Source organism: Mastacembelus armatus, chromosome 9, assembly GCF_900324485.2.
Source record: "Mastacembelus armatus chromosome 9, fMasArm1.2, whole genome shotgun sequence".
NCBI classification, from domain to species: Eukaryota; Metazoa; Chordata; class Actinopteri; order Synbranchiformes; family Mastacembelidae; genus Mastacembelus; species Mastacembelus armatus.
Genome location: NC_046641.1, coordinates 14,551,991 through 14,568,791, shown reverse-complemented (window position 1 = coordinate 14,568,791; position 16,801 = coordinate 14,551,991). Strand labels below are relative to the sequence as shown.

Sequence of the window (16,801 nt, the reverse complement as noted above, 5' to 3'; positions counted from 1 at the left end):
GCAGGGACAGGACGACTGGTTGTAATTGAAGGAAAGATGAATGCGGCCAAGTACAGAGATATCCTGGAAGAAAACCTCTTCCAGAGTGCTCAGGACCTCAGACTGGGCCGAAGGTTCACCTTTCAACAGGACAATGACCCTAAGCACACAGCTAAAATAACGAAGGAGTGGCTTCGGAACAACTCTGTGACCATTCTTGACTGGCCCAGCCAGAGCCCTGACCTAAACCCAATTGAGCATCTCTGGAGAGACCTGAAAATGGCTGTTCACCAACGTTGACCATCCAACCTGACAGAATTGGAGAGGATCTGCAAGGAAGAATGGCAGAGGATCCCCAAATCCAGGTGTGAAAAGCTTGTTGCATCATTCCCAAGACGACTCATGGCTGTACTAGCTCAAAAGGGTGCTTCTACTCAATACTGAGCACAGGGTCTGAATACTTATGACCATGTGATATTTCAGTTTTTCTTTTGTAATAAATTCGCAAAAATTTCTACATTTCTGCTTTTTTCTGTCAAGATGGGGTGCTGAGTGTACATTAATGAGAAATAAAATGAACTTTTTTGATTTTGGCAAATGGCTGCAATGACACAAAGAGTGACAAATTTAAAGGGGTCTGAATACTTTCCGTACCCACTGTACATTGCATTCTTTTTTTTTACGTTTGTCTAAAACAGTAACTAAGATCTTAATTTCAAAGGACCTTCAACTCTACCACTGCTTTGGCTTAAACACAATCTTTAACTGACTTATCAGGCTCTCTAACTAAAATAACAACCTGTAGATGTAAACATTACAAAAACACAAGACAAAGAACTTTAAGGGGAAATCACTAAAAACTGTTTTCCCTATTTTTCTTGGGTCAGCTGGTCAGGACTTATCTGACTGCCCTTCCAGACTGCCCAGAGACCTGATCTGAGTGTTCCTGCCAGGATATGCTTTTCGTTCTGACCCCTCTGACCCTGACTGACCTACTGTCACCAGCCTTCCCTGCCCTCTGTTCCTTGACCATGCATATCCAACAGATTCTGCCCTGTCACTTATAATGTCACTAACATTCGATCTAACAGTCAGTCCCCCATGAGACCTGTTGCCTTGGGAGGAAAGAACAGTATGAAGACTGAATTAGGAAACATTATGGAAACATTACAGAAGAATCACTTTAAGCAATCCTTGTCACTTCTGCAAAGGGCTGTAACTTCAGCTTTAAGTTTCATTATTGCTTTTAATTAAAAAGCATGCTACGACATAGTGTTCCAAAAAGAGAACCACATTCTTGCCTAGCCAACAAAAATCATATTTGGGTCCCATGTCTTTGGCTATCAGGGCACAGCACCAACACAAATGGTAAACTACAAAAAGTAGGAAACACATTTTGGTTGGTCTGTGCTCATGCATGATCTGCGTTTCATAAGTAGCCACTCTTGGGGTCAGCGTCAGGTATTACAAAAAAATTATGTTTTAATAATCTATACTCAGTTTAGTTCTTGCTACTGCACATTATTTATATAGGCAATGCAAAATATTTCAATTAAATTGATCCAAAACCATATACAAATTGCTCTCTGCCAGTTGATTTGATTAGAAAGGTCAAAAAGTATATTTTCAATGGGGGTGAAAGTCACATTGTTTATTATAAACATGTTTATTATAAAATTTAAATTTGACAGCAGTGCAAAGTATCATAACAGAAACAACTTAACATTATAAAGATAGAATTTAAATCAAAGAAGAGAGAAATTGGATCATTCTACATAAAAAAAAATTCACTTACAAAAATCAAAATTCAGTGTAAAACAGCCATGAAGAAAAGTAATATTAAACATGAAACAAGCTGTGAATTTTACAAAACTGGCATGAAATGGCTTTGAGGATGCAAATTTCCTGTCCTCTCACTTTAAACAGAATCACATTGAGAAAGGCCTTTGTATATTTGCTTTAAGACTTGATTAGAGTGGTGCATTGGCAAAGGTCTTGGCATCTAACACAAAAATGGTCAAAATTAAATACAAAAATCTACATAACTTTTTTTGACATGTTTAACCACAATTTTAATTTCATAGGACTCTACCTCTGCTTTGACTTAAATGCTAAACTAAATATTTAAGTGGTTTCTCATGCTCTCTCCTTGAAATTACAGACTGAAGATGTAAGAACTCTGGTCTTGTGTCTTAGGAAAGATGCCAAAATAAACAAAAAATGTAAAATAAATAAAATAAAATTAGATAAATAAAAAGATATTCTTGAAGAAGACAAGCAGACAGAATTTTAGGGGCAGTCACTGAGAGCAGAGTTTAGCCCCATTTTTCTCTGGTCAGCTAGTCAGAAGGACTCATAATCTGACTGCCCTCCCAGACTGCCCAGAGACCTGATCTGATCCAGAGTGTCCCTCCCATGATATGCTTTTCCTTCTGACCCCTCTGACCCTGACTGACCTACTGTCACCAGCCTTCCCTGTTCTCGGTTCCTTGACCATGCAGATCCAACAGATTCTGCCCTGTCACTTATAATGTCACTAACACTCGATCTAACAGTCAGTCCCCCATGAGACCTGTTGCCTTGGGAAGCATGACTGTTAGCAGAGCTGTTGTTGAATCTGTATCCATGAGAACCTCTGCTATGACGAGAACTGCTTTGGTGAGAGTTTGTATTGTTGTGGTTTTCTGGTTGAGTCTGAAAAGTTTTACCAAAGGAAACATTATCAAAGGATTTCTGGCTATGGAAACTGCACTCCGAACCTGAGTCATGCCGGGTGTCGGGCTTGGAATATTGAGCGGGTCCCTCTTTCACTGCTGGTCCAACAGCCTGAGTATAGGGCACATCTAGTAGTCTGTGTCCACATAAGGACTTCCTCAGAGCGGGTGGAGATCCAGTAATTGTGGTGTTAGCTGGGCCAACAGGAAGAGGAGGCAAGGCACTACCTACCTATAGAAAGAAATTGAAGGATGGTTAAAAAAAAAATGGAGTAACAGATGAATAATCAAACAAAACAGTTACAAGTTATTAACATGATAGTCTATGGATTTAGTCCATCTACCAATGAAAAACAGGAACTAAAAGAAATCAATGGAAAACACGATAATATAGGCAATACTCAAAACCCTAGGTTACTTGTGTAAGCCTGGTTCTCTGACTGGCATGGGTGACGTGTCTAATCATGAGATACACCCTCTCAATGGAGTGCTAAAGAATACTTAGTGGTGTCAAAAATACACACATTCGACAGAGTTGGTATACAGGAGGTAAATTTAATACTAATTTACACTTGATAAATTCAGCAGTGTTACAGCTCAGCTGTCTGATATTAAGTTGCTGAAAGTTAAACAATTAAAAGTTAAAACAGTTTGTCCGTCACTTAAAATTTCTGGTCTCGTATGGTCGGGTTGGCTCACTGCTCCAGTGTTTTAACACTGCCATCCGCTACAAACTATATGCAAACTGAAAGTTGTGCGTTGCAGCATTTCTGAAAAATTGATTTGCATATCCTTACCAAAGGCGAAACTTGATCATACTCCCCTCTGGTTAGTGAGGCTGAATGATCCAACTGTGGTCTTATTGTCGAGGACAGCTGAGGTCTTTCCAGAGGTTGGAAATCTGATTTGTCAATTCCAGCTATTGAAGCTAGCTGACCTAAACTAAAGAAAGAAATGCATATATGCATGCTATTAAAGTTAAGGTAAATTCATTCATTGTATGCCGAAATAATGTGGGATATTTAATTTGTAAGTGATAACAAGCATTGTATTACTTACAGGTTGCTATTTTCCCATAGAATAAGTAAATAAGATGTCACTGGGATAGCACATCAAGTTTAATGTAATTAATTAAAAGTGTCCTTGTATATGCCGTGAACACAGTGTAATGATTACTGCTTGCTCATACTTTATGGCAATATTGTAAAGTATTATATATTTGTCAAGGACTGAGGCTCTGGTTTCAAAACAACTCCACATTCTTTGATGGTCCTCGAGTATGATTCAAGGTAAACAATCAAAGAAATGAATTCAAATCAAAAGAAAATAATGATCCATTGAATAATGACCCTTGCTCAGATTATGGAATACTACAACAATGACTGCAGATGCAGATAACTTTATATATCAGTATCATCTCATGATTATAGTCCTCTAATTCCATTATGTGAGTGTATTAATCAAGTCAAAGAATGGATGTGCCAGAATTTTCTCCAGCTCAATACAGACAAGACAGAAGTGATTGTTTTTGGCCCCAAAAATGAACCTCACCTTGACTCCATGTCATTGAAAGCTACAAATCAAGCCAGAAACCTTGGTGTAATCATTGACTCAGACCTGAATTTTAACAACCACATAAAATCCATCACTAAATCTTCCTATTACCACCTGAAAAACATTGCTAGAATAAAAGGTTTTCTGTCTAAACAAGATGCAGAAAAACTTGTTCATGCATTTATCTTCAGTAGGTTAGATTATTGTAATGGCTTGTTCACAGGTCTTAGCAAAAAGTCAATCAGGCAGCTGCAGCTAATCCAGAATGCTGCTGCCAGAGTCCTTACAAACACCAAGAAACTGGACCATATCACACCAGTTCTCAGATCAATACACTGGCTTCCCGTTAGTCAAAGGATAGATTTTAAAATCTTATTGCTAGTTTATAAAGCACTAAATGGCTGTGGACCAAAATATATTCAAGATGTATTAGCTCCCTATGAGGTTTCCAGACCCCTCAGGTCATCTGGGACAGGTCTACTGTGTGTTCCCAGAACCAGAACCAAACAAAGTGAAGCAGCATTCAGTTACCATGCTCCTCACTTGTGGAACAAACTTCCTGAACACCTGAGGTCTGCTCAAACTGTCAGCTCATTCAAATCAGGACTGAAAACACTGTTGTTTACTGCTGCCTTCAAATAATTGTTCATCCTTGTTTTCTTAATGTGCTTTTATGTCTTATTTTAATTTACTTTATTTGATTTAAATTTATTTTATGTTAAATGTCTTTGTTTTTAGATGCTCTTTTCAATGCTTTTAATGTAATTATATGCCCTGTAAAGCACTCTGAATTGCATAGTGTATGAATGGTGCTATACAAATAAATTTGCCTTGCCTTGCCTAATGTTCAATGGGAAGCTCTGTCATAGTAAAGCTCATTCTGTCAGAATGAAACCAAATGTAACTCTTAGAAGTCTAGGCCTAGTGGAACATGGCATTAGATCACGCTGGTGTGATGTGTTGACATTTGATATTAAAGAACACCTCAGAACGAAACAGAACTCTAAGACCACATCCAGTAACACCCATGTTTGCCATTTTACCCATGGTCACATGAGAGCATTCTCATTATCATGCAATTCAACATAATGGACATTGGCAAATCCACCTCATCTGGTTTTCCCATATATAAGCAAAAAAAACAATGTATAAATATCCGTGAGGTGCCCATGTCATTCAAAGTTAATTCAGCATGACCGGAAAATATTGCAAAATACATCTATTACAAGTGACCATCTTTGACCATTCTGTCAAAATGAAACTAAACCTAAACCAAAATAAAATCAAACCTCACAAGTTTCCCAGCAGTACCAATGGTACTAAGACAAACACTTCATGACTGGAAAAAACAAAATGACCAGAGCTACATAGTGAAACTGAAAGTAAGGACATTAATTATAACACCTGGGCCCAGAACCAAACTGGCACAGTGCAAGTCAAAAGACAAACCTTGTCTTGAGAATACCCACCCAGCATCCTTGAGAAGATCCAGGAAAGCATGGAACTTGGTAAATGAGTTCTCAATGCTTTCAAGAACAGCTTCGTCATCAAGAGCACCAAAAGCAGGTGGTGCTGATGCAGAGCCAGTGGTTGCAAATGCCTCTGATAGGCGCTCCCTGTTTGCATCACGAAGACGGGCATTCTCCAACTCATACTGAATAAAAATAACAGAAAGATTTACAAAACCAATTATATAAACTTAATTCAGTACTGTAACTTTGGCAACTATTACATCCAAGTGTTTTAAAAACACATTTGACTGAAGCAAGTACTATCAAGAAAGCTTTGTCCCAGTTTCAGACTGTTTCAGAATAATAAAAACTTAATTTAGAATTGTGCTGACTGTAATTATCCAAAGCCTACTTCAATATGGCTAACTTTTTGACTGTATAATATTCACTTTGTCAGAAGATAGTTTGGCACTGCCAAAAGCTCTAAAGCTGCATAGAAAAGTTGCAGTAGAAGAGAGAACCAGAAGAAAAATATGTAACAAAAACAAAAGAAACATTTTTTAAGTATTTACCTCCATGAGCCTTGACTCAGCTTTCAGACGGGCTCTGCGCTCCTCTGCCAACCTCAGACGACATTCTTTTAGCTCCATCTGCAGGACATGTGTAAGAAGACCCACACAAATATAGTATATGGCATTGCAAAGTGCTTCCGAGTCGAATGTCAGCTCCAAAACTTTGCTTTTGCAGCCAAAAAACTTCAGTTTTAGTTCGGGAACTGACTGACCTGCATACGTTCAAACTGCCGTTCACTCATCCTGCCCTGAAAACTGGGAGAAGATGGTCTCTGCTCCACTCCCACCACCACCACATCTTCCTCGTCCACCTCTTCCTCCGAGTCTGATTCCATGTTGACCTTCACAGTAGTGGCACCCTAATGAAAAGCATGCCTTTCACATCATGGGATCCGATGAAAATATTGTTTGCATTTAATTAAAATTCTTTTTTTTTTAAGATTATATGGTGGTAGGTCACAGAGAGGTGGACAGGAAACATGCAAGATAGTCAAACAACAGATGTGGTGAATATGTGACCACTCAGCTATCAGCTCACTTTAATTTTATTCCTCTAAATTATTGTACTTTCTCCTTCAGACACTCTATGGCAGATATATAAACAACAGAAAACAAAAAAATTACCTGAAAGCTTTGGTCATTGACACCAACTCCAGGGGGCAAACCTCTGCAACAAATGCATCCGATTAAATATTTGTCTTTGAGACACCATCACAGTGATACTTTAGGAATGCTTTCTAAACACAGCAGGTGGAATTGTTTTACATAAATTTATAGTTTGTTCTATTAAAAAGTAAACAACTTAAAAAATTTGGTGCTTTAAATTTATAAATGGGAGACAGTTGCTTGTTTTGAACTGAAAGTATATTGGTTATCAAGCATCTCCTCACCTCTGGCGCCCAGCTCGTGCAGCAGCACGCCAAGGTACATAGCCGCATCGGGAATAGGGCTTCTGTACCTGAGCAACACTTGAACTGGGCCCTCCAGGAGATGTTCGTTTATGAGGGGCTGGACCAGAAAAAAAGGCATACGAAAAGCTGAATACTAAACTTTACAGATATTTAAACTGCAGGCAGTTTTTCTGGGGGAATCAACAAATAGTTTTTCTTAATACGGAGACACATGCGAATCCACAAGCTGCTTAACATCTAAAAAAAAAAAAAAAAGCAGGTTCTAAACATCATAAGCACAAGAGAATAAAGGCCGATTAATCCAGCTAAAAATAAGTTTTATTCTTATTCTATAAGACAGCATGGTGCTCTTCATTTTTTGCTTTTGATATTAACCAGTGTATCCAAAAAAGTATTTAAAATACATGTTTGGTAACACAGATAAAAGTACACTTGTCAAGATTTTTCATGTTCTAACAAATATATCTAAACTATACACAGCAAGTTTTTTTTTGCACTGGTTCCCATGTCTCCAGATGACTTAAAGTCAAAGGTAAGATGACATAAACAGATCAAATGAGTATGAGATAATGGACGGTATGTCAACGAGATTTAACAATGTGTGTTGTACTCCCTCCTGAACAGACTGGAAATCAGGATGTTCATTTCAACTATATCTAAATGCCCAATCTGCAGCTTGGGAACACATAAGATATGAGGAGTGGAAGTTTTGTGGGGCAGAATACAGGTGCACACTGTTCACTGTACACTGTACACAACTGTTTGAGTCTGAATTGGGAAAAATTAAACATTTTAATCAGGTACAACTACAGTCCTACATATTTTTGAGTCTGACGAAGCACTGAAAGAAAGACTTAGCGCACCCAGTGTTAATAAAAGGTGCTAGCTTTTTTTTTTTTTTTTTACTGTGTGTAGTCCCTCAAATATTTGTAGTTTATTTTGTCCCACAAAAAATACATGACTTTATAGAGTGAAATCATAGAGAGGTGAGAATATTTATAAATTTATACCTATCCTAAATGTAGCTTTTCCTCTGACTGAACTGTGCACTGCAAGCCTCTTTGGCATAGGAGCTCTTTGTGTCTCTGTAGCAGCAGGCATGATCCAGCAGTACTGAAGTGCAACATTAGAAAGATACAAGATATTAAAAACATGGGCATACTTTTGTAACAAATATTAAAAATACCACAAATACATTACACATGCTCTTAGAATTTGTATGTTTACTTTGGCATTATCTGCACTGACAAACTTACCTCTGGTGACTGTCCATCGGTATTCATCAATACTTTCTCTATTATAGTTTTAATTAGGACCTTATCTGTAAAGAAAAAAAAAACAAAAATGTTTTTCTAGAGCATCTAGAAGTTGCAATGTTTATTACACCCACAACAGTGCTGCATGGAACCAACTATATAATAACAATTTCTAACATTGGCCAAAATTTTATGCAGTGTGAAAAGGATCTAGAAAATCTTACAATTAAGTTTGAGGTATGTCCTTACCAACTAAAGGGTTATTTCGAATATCCAGTATACAAAGAGCAGAATTTGTTTTTAAAGCTTCCAGCAAACGACGAGCTCCTTCATTAGACAGCCCACACCTCTGTAGGTCCACAGCTGTTCAGCAAGTCACAAGGCAAACAGAAATCCTGAGTAAAACTCTTCAAAAAAAGAAAACTGCAATAAAATAACTAACTTCTCTCATGGTCTAATTGCATTTCTCTGAAACTCACAAACATCTACTAACCCTTGACCCAGAGATCTTCAGTCAGTTCCTGTGCGAGAGCAGCAGCACCTCGGTCCCCAATCAAAGTGTTACAGTTAAGGGTGACACGGCGGAGACCTCCCATTCCCTCAAACTGTGGCTGTCGATACCTCAAGGACTCTGCCCATGCAGTACCATGTCTCTGCATTGCCTGATGCTAAGAAAATAATGTGCATTCTCACATACATGCATATTTCTTAGACTTTAAATTGAATGATTATCACTACAGTAGTTACAGTCCATAATGCATTGGAAAAATTCAATCTTAAACTTCTCAATTAGATAATACACCTTGATAATGTTGGCCATGTGCTCTGCCCCTCTCCAAGTAAGACTGCACCCTGTAAAATCTACTGTCCTGATGTTTGCAGAGTACTTGACACTTTGGCAAATGACTGAAACATAAGAAAATGGCAGTTCACAGACAACACGCTCACATTCAATATACTCTTGTAAAGATTTTTAAAAAAAAGACACAATATAATACTGGAAACGTACATACCCTCTAAACCCTCATCAGAAATTGGACAATGAGCCAGGGATAGGTTTTCCAAAGAAACACTTTTTGACAAACCCTGGAATTGCAAATAAGCTTATGAGGATGTGTCAATCTCTCTAAATGAGTACAAATTTGAATAACACTGTTTAAAATTCATTCACACTGCAAATTAATACTGTTTTCACCTTTGTTAAGACATTGAGGTCCCTCCCTCTCACTGGAAGTCCTTTAAGCTGCAGAGTCTTGAGGTTGGGAGAGACAGTCAGACACTCTCTCAGGGCCTTGCACAACTTAAATGTCATGTCCTTTGAGCGAATGACTGGGATCTTCTTCCTGAAGCTAGGCTTATAATACCTCCTGTCTAGAATCAGTGGTTATATTATTAATGTTTATATGAAACATTAATATATTAATGTACCCAGTTTGACTTGATGTACCAGGTTTATTTTCTGCCTTACCTACATCTCCAGAACCCAGACCAGCTTGGTATGTGCTACTTATTGCAATGTGGTGCAGGTGTTTGTTGATGGAAATAGAATTGAGAATGGGTGGCCAGTCTGTCAGTTTCAACCTATCTCCATTAAAGTCAAGCATCCCTTTTTCGAGATTCATCTTGACAGCAGGCACAGGGACCGATTCCTGTCTGGCACAGGTAAATTCATAGTATGCCAAAAAGTCATGGGCACCGCGTCGCCGACTCTGAGCACTGTCTTGAACCATCGTTTCCCTAGGTGAAAAACAAACAAAACACACACACACACACACACAAAGTAATTCAATGTCAATAGACCATTAAAAATAACAGGTCATAGATCAATATTTTGATATTACTTAGTAGTTGGAAACCTATTCATAATGTACAGTATAATGATGTGTTTATCGTGTGATATGACATTTATGTATGAAGTTACGCTATGCTGTGAATAAATACAATATGCATTAGCTAGTAACATTATAACGCTAGATGCAATAAGTGTAATCTCAGAAAAACTGATTTTTTTTCAGTATTCCTATAGGTTTAATAACACACCCCGCCGAGTGCTTGGTTATTGTGCAGATAACGGTGTATCCCTTTGTCCATGCGCCGTTACTACATTGTTGACAGATTTCGCGAAAGTCAACGTTAAACCGCGAAAAGTAACTTAAAAGTTAGACGACAGTTTTGTTTTCTAGTAGTAAGTAGAAACTAGGCTGAAACGACACTAAATGCGCCGTGCTAACGCGGAAACATGTTTTTATTTAGTTAGCTTAATGCCCCGTTTTCGTTGCACTTTAACGGTAGTTCAGCTAGTGGCGTTAGCAAGCTAACGTCAAGCTCCTAGCAACCGTGAGTGACTGTAATTGGCTAGCGTTAGCAAGCTCTAGTCCTGTGGACAAGTCGTTTATTTAGCTGTACTTTAGACTAGCATTAAATAACGAACTAAAACAATATGTACCTTCGTGGCACTGTTCTCTTAGTGTTCCTTGACAACTTCTGTGAACTGTTGTTGTTGGCGATGTCATCGACCGCTCAAAAATGCCGTTGTAACGCCAGTAAAGCCCCGCCCACTTCCCTTCTTCGCTGTCTCTGACTGTGGCTCCATCAGACTCTCCCAGAACTCTGCTGCCACCTACAGGAGCGGACACATAATCCATATTCCCTGATAACCCATAAAGCTTCTGAATTGATGACCAGAAAGTGTACAATAAATTTTATATGATAAAACTGTCTATAATTCGTTTAAACGGAATATAAGGAATAATTAAGAATGTATTTGATATAGATGTAGTATAAGCAAACAAGGCAAGATACTGAGAAAATGGTATTAGTGGAGCAAATTCTCCATCCATCCATCCATCCATCCATCCATCCATCCATCCATTATCTATACCTGCTTATTCTTTAACCAAGGTCATGGGGATCTGCTGGAGCCTATCCCAGCTCTCTTTGGGTGAAAGGCAGGGGTACACCCTGGACAGGTCACCAGTCCATCATAAGGCCACACAGAGACAAACAATCACACACACTCACACTCACTCCTATGGGCAATTTAAAGTCACCAATCAACCTGACATACATGTTTTTGGACTGTGGGAGGAAACTGGAGTACCTGGTTTCATATGTACAATTTTTTCTGAAACTGCAGTACATTTGAACGGAGTACTATATACATGAGGTTCCGTAATAGAGCTTTCAAGGTGTTTATTCTTGCTGTCACAAACATTTTACTTGCAGTAGTTAATTTCTTTCTTGTAATTAGTCTATAAAAGACCAGTATACAGAGGGGTACAATATAATTTAAACAAGGTCAACTTCACTAGATCTGTACAATAACCAAACTTACGAAAGAGTATTTGCCTGAGCATATAACATTTGACACAGTCTATAAAAATGATCATCATCAGTCATATCCTCTGTAATAATATGTACCAGATATTTTACTTTATCAGTGACAAACAACAGTGTTTGACAAGCAAAAATCAGGAAAATTCATGTCTATCCTCTTTGGTCCTACAGATCATGACCACACTTTTAGTTGGATTATACTTAATGTCATGCTCTAAACCATAATCAGAACAAATATATAGTAACTGCTGGAGTCCAGCGGTACATGGTGTAAAAACCATTAAATTCGACCACCAGCCACACACAAAAGTGTTGTGCGCACATAAGTGCATTACCATTGCAACAACACATCATCAGTAGGGTAAAACTAACCTTTGTACACACAAAGTCCTTCATGTGAAAGTGCTTTGTGTACTTCGCCATGAAACACTCCGCCCAGCCCGGGGCTATGGTACTCTGCCACGCAGCTCTTAGTGAGTCCGATATGGGGGATATGGTACTTCCCCATTCAACACTTAATGAAATTTTTTGAGCCCAATTTGGGAGATATGGTACTCTGCCGTGCAACACCTTTTGAGGCTGATTTGGGGGATATGGTATATCCAAGGGATTTGAGGTGATATCCCTTACAGTTCTTCCAGTGTTGTACAGGTACTTTTGTCACTTTATTTTAGTCACATGTCATCAACCACTGGGCACTGGTAAAAATCTGTTCCTGCGTTCCTGTGAATTTTGACTAAGGCACAGTATATGGATCAGCTTTATAACTGCAAAATGCATTTGAAAGCTGCAAATCCATCATGAGTGCCAATAAGAAACAGAACTTAAATCTGAATAACGCTGCAGATTAAATCCTTCTATTGTCACGTTGCAGCTTTGCCTCAGTACTTGCTTCACTGAAAGAATGTGAATGGGATAAATTCCATCTCATGCATTCACTGTGGCAAAGCATGTTATCTCTTTTATTATTTTTATTAGAGGACAAGACAGAAAGTTTAATGACTGAAACCAAAGCAAAGACAAGTGAAATTTATCTGAGCAGTTTAAGCATCTGTGAGTCAAATGCTACATAGATAGTTAAAAGTACTTTATTTGGTTTTAGTCTGCACTGCAGTACAACTAACAGCTGTGATCTTTCAAGTTTTTTTGTTCAGGGTGGGCACCAACAAATAGTATAGGTCTAATGTGAACCACACAATCTCATTTGATTTGAAGTTCACATGGATCAAGGCCATGTTTTGTATCGTATCAGCTGTTTTAATGAATAAGATTTACGTGAAATGCATACTGTATAATTATACACAGGCATTTGTGCAGCATATCTGAAAACATGTATATATTTTGATGCACCCTTGAAGTACTCTATGAGGAGTTATGTTTGTGTCCTTGACAGCGCTGATACACAAAAGCTATTTGTGCATTAATCGTAAAGTCATACAGAGTAATGTTTGAGTTTTTTACAATCAAGTTAGTCTAATCACTTACAAGAGGCTTCCCTTTCCATTGACTCATTCACTGAAGTGTATGGAAATACCTAGTCCTCATGCAATTGCACACTTGCCAAGCAGCAAATATACCAAACAGATGGCCATATTTCTTTTTGCAAGGCATGAGGGCTAATCGTGCTCTGATCTGCTATTAAATCTGTCAGCCATTTTGGAGGGGCTCAGTTTGACTCACATGTAACAGGCTAATTGCTTGAGCCATTTCACTGGTCATTACTGGCCAACATGTAAATGCAGCCACAGAATGGCGTAAGGGTGGGAGGGAGGAGCTGACAGCTGGAATGGACATCTGATTTAGGACAAGGCTGCCAATGTAGTTAGTAGCAGTTAAAGAATATCCTGACTTTAAGTGCTGACGGGGGGGGGGGGGGGGGGGGGTGTCTGCAATAATGTGTCCTGTAGTCTTGTTTTTAAGCACTTTAATGTCATACTTATTATTATTATTTATTTATTTATTGTCATGTCTAGTGATGGCAATTGGTTGGGCCAGTTTCAGAGTATTTGAGTACTATAACATTTGTTCAACCTATCCATAGTGCCCAGTGTTTGTGGCTGTTGACTCCTGTTTTATTTATGTGAGATGGTCAGCTAGTGAATTTTTCCAGTAAGGGTCTCCAAAGAGTTAAACAATCAGACCACTTATGCTACATTTGTCTCCAATTTTGTAACTGTAGGTTAGTGTGACATTATTGTCAATTTCATTCAGTACTTTCTAAGCTTGTTAAAAAGTGGGTGGAAAACACTGAGCCCAGATCTGCTGATTCCACACACATGTGCATGTAGATCTAAAATGCTGCCACTAGTGGACACTGTACACCACTGTTAATGTCAACAGTGTGTTACACACATACAACACATGAGTAGTGCTCACAAAGAGTAATCTTTTCTTTATTTCATGTTTAACTTCACTTATTTAAAGACTCATAAATAACAATTTTTGGTACAGAAATACACGTAGTACACAGAAAAAAATACATGAATGAATGAATAAATGTTTTGTCCATATGCAAGTTGGGAATAATTCATAAGACATCTTCAACACTGATCTAAAAATTTTGAAGGTTGATGGGTGATAGCACAACCATGTATGTCATGTATGCAAATAAAATCTATTTATCTTGTGTTTTAGCAATCCTCGTGGTGTGGTGAGAAAGAACCAATTAGTTCCCCTAACATCTGACTAAATATGTTCTTCTCATTAAATTAAGCAATTTTCTAAACCACCAGTCTGGTTTATTTGCTTTTTTTTGGGGGGTTTAAAGAAAAAGCAACAAATCATCTCTTTATGTGAACAAGGCTAACATAAACACATTCTGGTGTTTATTTAGGTGTAAATAAACTCTGCTAACAGAAGGGATAATTAGGTTGCTTCTTTATTAGGGTTATAATAGAAACAGACATAGATGGATTTGAAAAGTTAATTTAGTTTGCCTGCTTCTATTTTTGTCACAGTTTGTCTTTTTTCTATTGTCCGCATATTCTCCTGTGTGCTTGCATTTGTCCAGGAGATGGAACCAGTGAGTTTCTCTCATGCAAATCATTGTCTATCACTTCAGCTTGTGCACATCGTCTCATTACCCTCTTACTGCCCTTTGTCCCTGAAACCTCTGCTAGAGTTTCTTGCAGTCTACTATCATCTATGCTTTTTGCCAACCCTGGAGCTGGTTGAAATGTAGAAGGTACTTGTATCAGTTTAATCATAAACTTAGATTCCAGGCACACATTTTAAAAACCAGGTATTGAATCCTGGTAGAGTGTGAAAGAAAAATACATAATAAGGCAACGCAACAGACTAAACATCAGGGCTCAAACCTGTGGTCAAAGCGTGAAAAGTCATTTATTTAAAATCCTACAATAGGTCAGATCACAAATTCAAGATCTAATTTGATCTCCAGTGTTTGAGGTTCACTCTTTTGGAAATATATAATTACGAAAGGATTTGCATAAATCAGTTTCTTTTATCAACACAGTGTAGAGCTGTTTATCGAAATCACTGATGACATTTCACACATTGTACCTCACCCTAACCTGTGCAGAGGTGTCCTCCTCCGGCTGTTCAGGTTCAGTGATTGGTTGATGATAGAAGGAAAAGTAATGGAATAAATAAGCTGAGAAGGATGGAAGCAAGTAAGTAGGACGAGCGTAAACTGTGAATGACTAATATGATGTATTTGTTGTGAAGGCCTTCATTTATAAATAATACAGTTTTTTTGGTTTTTAGTGTACTGATACTTGTGTATCACAAAGAAGAACACCACTTCAGAAAACAGAGGAACATCCAAGAGCCTAGTAATGTAGGAGCTGTTGGTGCTTCTGATTTGTAAATACCAGCTATGCCGAAATATTTTTCCTGACTGGGTTTAGGGAATTGCAGTGTGAAAATTTCATCACACGCACAGTTATTTGGAGAGCTACCAGTGCTTTTTTATGAGGTGGCTGTCTGACTGCAAAGAAGAATACCATTACTGAAGGAAAAAGGATGACAACAAAATGCAGTTTACACTTCAGTCAAACACAATCCTCAAGAGAAACGTCACAAAGACGGACAGCAGCTGCGTGGTTTCTGAGAACAGACAAGCTCGTTTCATTTCCTCCACTTACTCCTTTATAATGTTTCCATTTTCTGCTCCCTTTACTGATTCTTGTGTCTTTTTCTGATACTGATAGATAGCAATTTAACCTAACATTGAGTGTTTTAGTACTGACAGTTTGGAAAAATGATAGCTGACCCATGCAGGTGAAATCATGTTCTGTGAGTACTACATGACAGCTACCTTCTATCAGTTTCTGCCTCAGTTTAATGTCACCAATCTGCCTTTACAATATGAGCTGTCAGATGGGCCCTGATGAATGGACAGCACGATCTGTGCGACTGTACCCAGCACAGATGGAGTCTTTATTAAACTGGCTGCAATGGAGATATAAAGCTACTATGCGATACCTTTTTTAAAAAAAATTCTGCTTGGATTGACTTTCTGTAGCTGATAGGTCGGTCAAGGCAAAAAAAAAAAAAAGTTTTTTTAAATATCCTCAGCAAATTGATGGTTGGAGTAACTGGCGAATTTGTCATGCTCATGTTGAAAGCAGAATATGCCTGATTCAGAAAATTACATCTAAGTGGAGAACCCACATCTGCCAGTCAATGTCTGAATGTGTGTTGCTGTTTCGTTTTCTGGAGTTGCAGCTTGTTTTGGCTGCGTTGTGTCACTTCGTTTTTGTTTTTTTTTTTAACTAAATGTCCTGCCCATGTTGTCAGATTGTTGAGGATGTTTTCTTAACTGGCTTGTTTTATTTTTTCCACGCAGTTTTTTAAAAAAATTACAGTGCGCTGAGCTCTCGAAAATAATAAAACCGAGGGTCAAATGTCAAAACTGTGACCTTCAGGAAAGGTTAGGGCCAAGTAAAAGGCTGCCGTATTGTTTAATCATGAAATGTTAGGGATTAACCTTCATTTTCACCGAACCTCTAATAATGGAGCTTCTGGACAACTCTGACCTAGAAAATAGACTTTATCAGCGTCTCT

The 16,801-nt window shown here is 38.2% G+C and overlaps 1 protein-coding gene across 3 annotated transcripts; it reads right to left on the bottom strand.

The window, feature by feature from the left end:
* Nucleotides 1–673: 673 nt before the first annotated feature.
* cep78 (centrosomal protein 78) lies at nucleotides 674–11,011 on the bottom strand. Of its 3 annotated transcripts, XM_026322388.1 has the most exons (16): nucleotides 10,884–11,011; nucleotides 9,906–10,174; nucleotides 9,633–9,808; nucleotides 9,451–9,523; nucleotides 9,240–9,343; nucleotides 8,931–9,105; nucleotides 8,687–8,800; nucleotides 8,438–8,502; nucleotides 8,192–8,294; nucleotides 7,161–7,278; nucleotides 6,895–6,937; nucleotides 6,483–6,629; nucleotides 6,271–6,348; nucleotides 5,717–5,901; nucleotides 3,491–3,635; nucleotides 676–2,925 (listed from the first exon to the last, which is right to left on the bottom strand). In XM_026322388.1, exons 2-16 carry the CDS (start codon nucleotides 10,165–10,167, stop codon nucleotides 2,323–2,325), a joined length of 2,391 nt encoding a protein of 796 aa, XP_026178173.1. In that variant the 5' UTR covers nucleotides 10,168–10,174; nucleotides 10,884–11,011; the 3' UTR covers nucleotides 676–2,322. The 3 variants fall into 3 exon arrangements, with proteins under 3 accessions (XP_026178174.1, XP_026178175.1, XP_026178173.1); XM_026322389.1 differs by lacking the exon at nucleotides 8,687–8,800 and having other exon boundaries at nucleotides 674–2,925; XM_026322390.1 differs by lacking the exon at nucleotides 10,884–11,011 and having other exon boundaries at nucleotides 674–2,925; nucleotides 9,906–10,170.
* Nucleotides 11,012–16,801: the final 5,790 nt, after the last annotated feature.

Excerpts from the sequence above, each read along its gene's own strand:
- cep78 (XM_026322388.1), bottom strand. The coding sequence starts at position 10,167 with ATGGTTCAAGACAGTGCTCAGAGTCGGCGACGCGGTGCCCATGACTTT. Across the intron at positions 8,801-8,930 it reads TGAAGATCTCTGGGTCAAGG|CTGTGGACCTACAGAGGTGT; the intron begins GTTAGTAGATGT and ends CTTGCTGAACAG. Across the intron at positions 6,938-7,160 it reads GCACGAGCTGGGCGCCAGAG|AGGTTTGCCCCCTGGAGTTG; the intron begins GTGAGGAGATGC and ends CATTTGTTGCAG.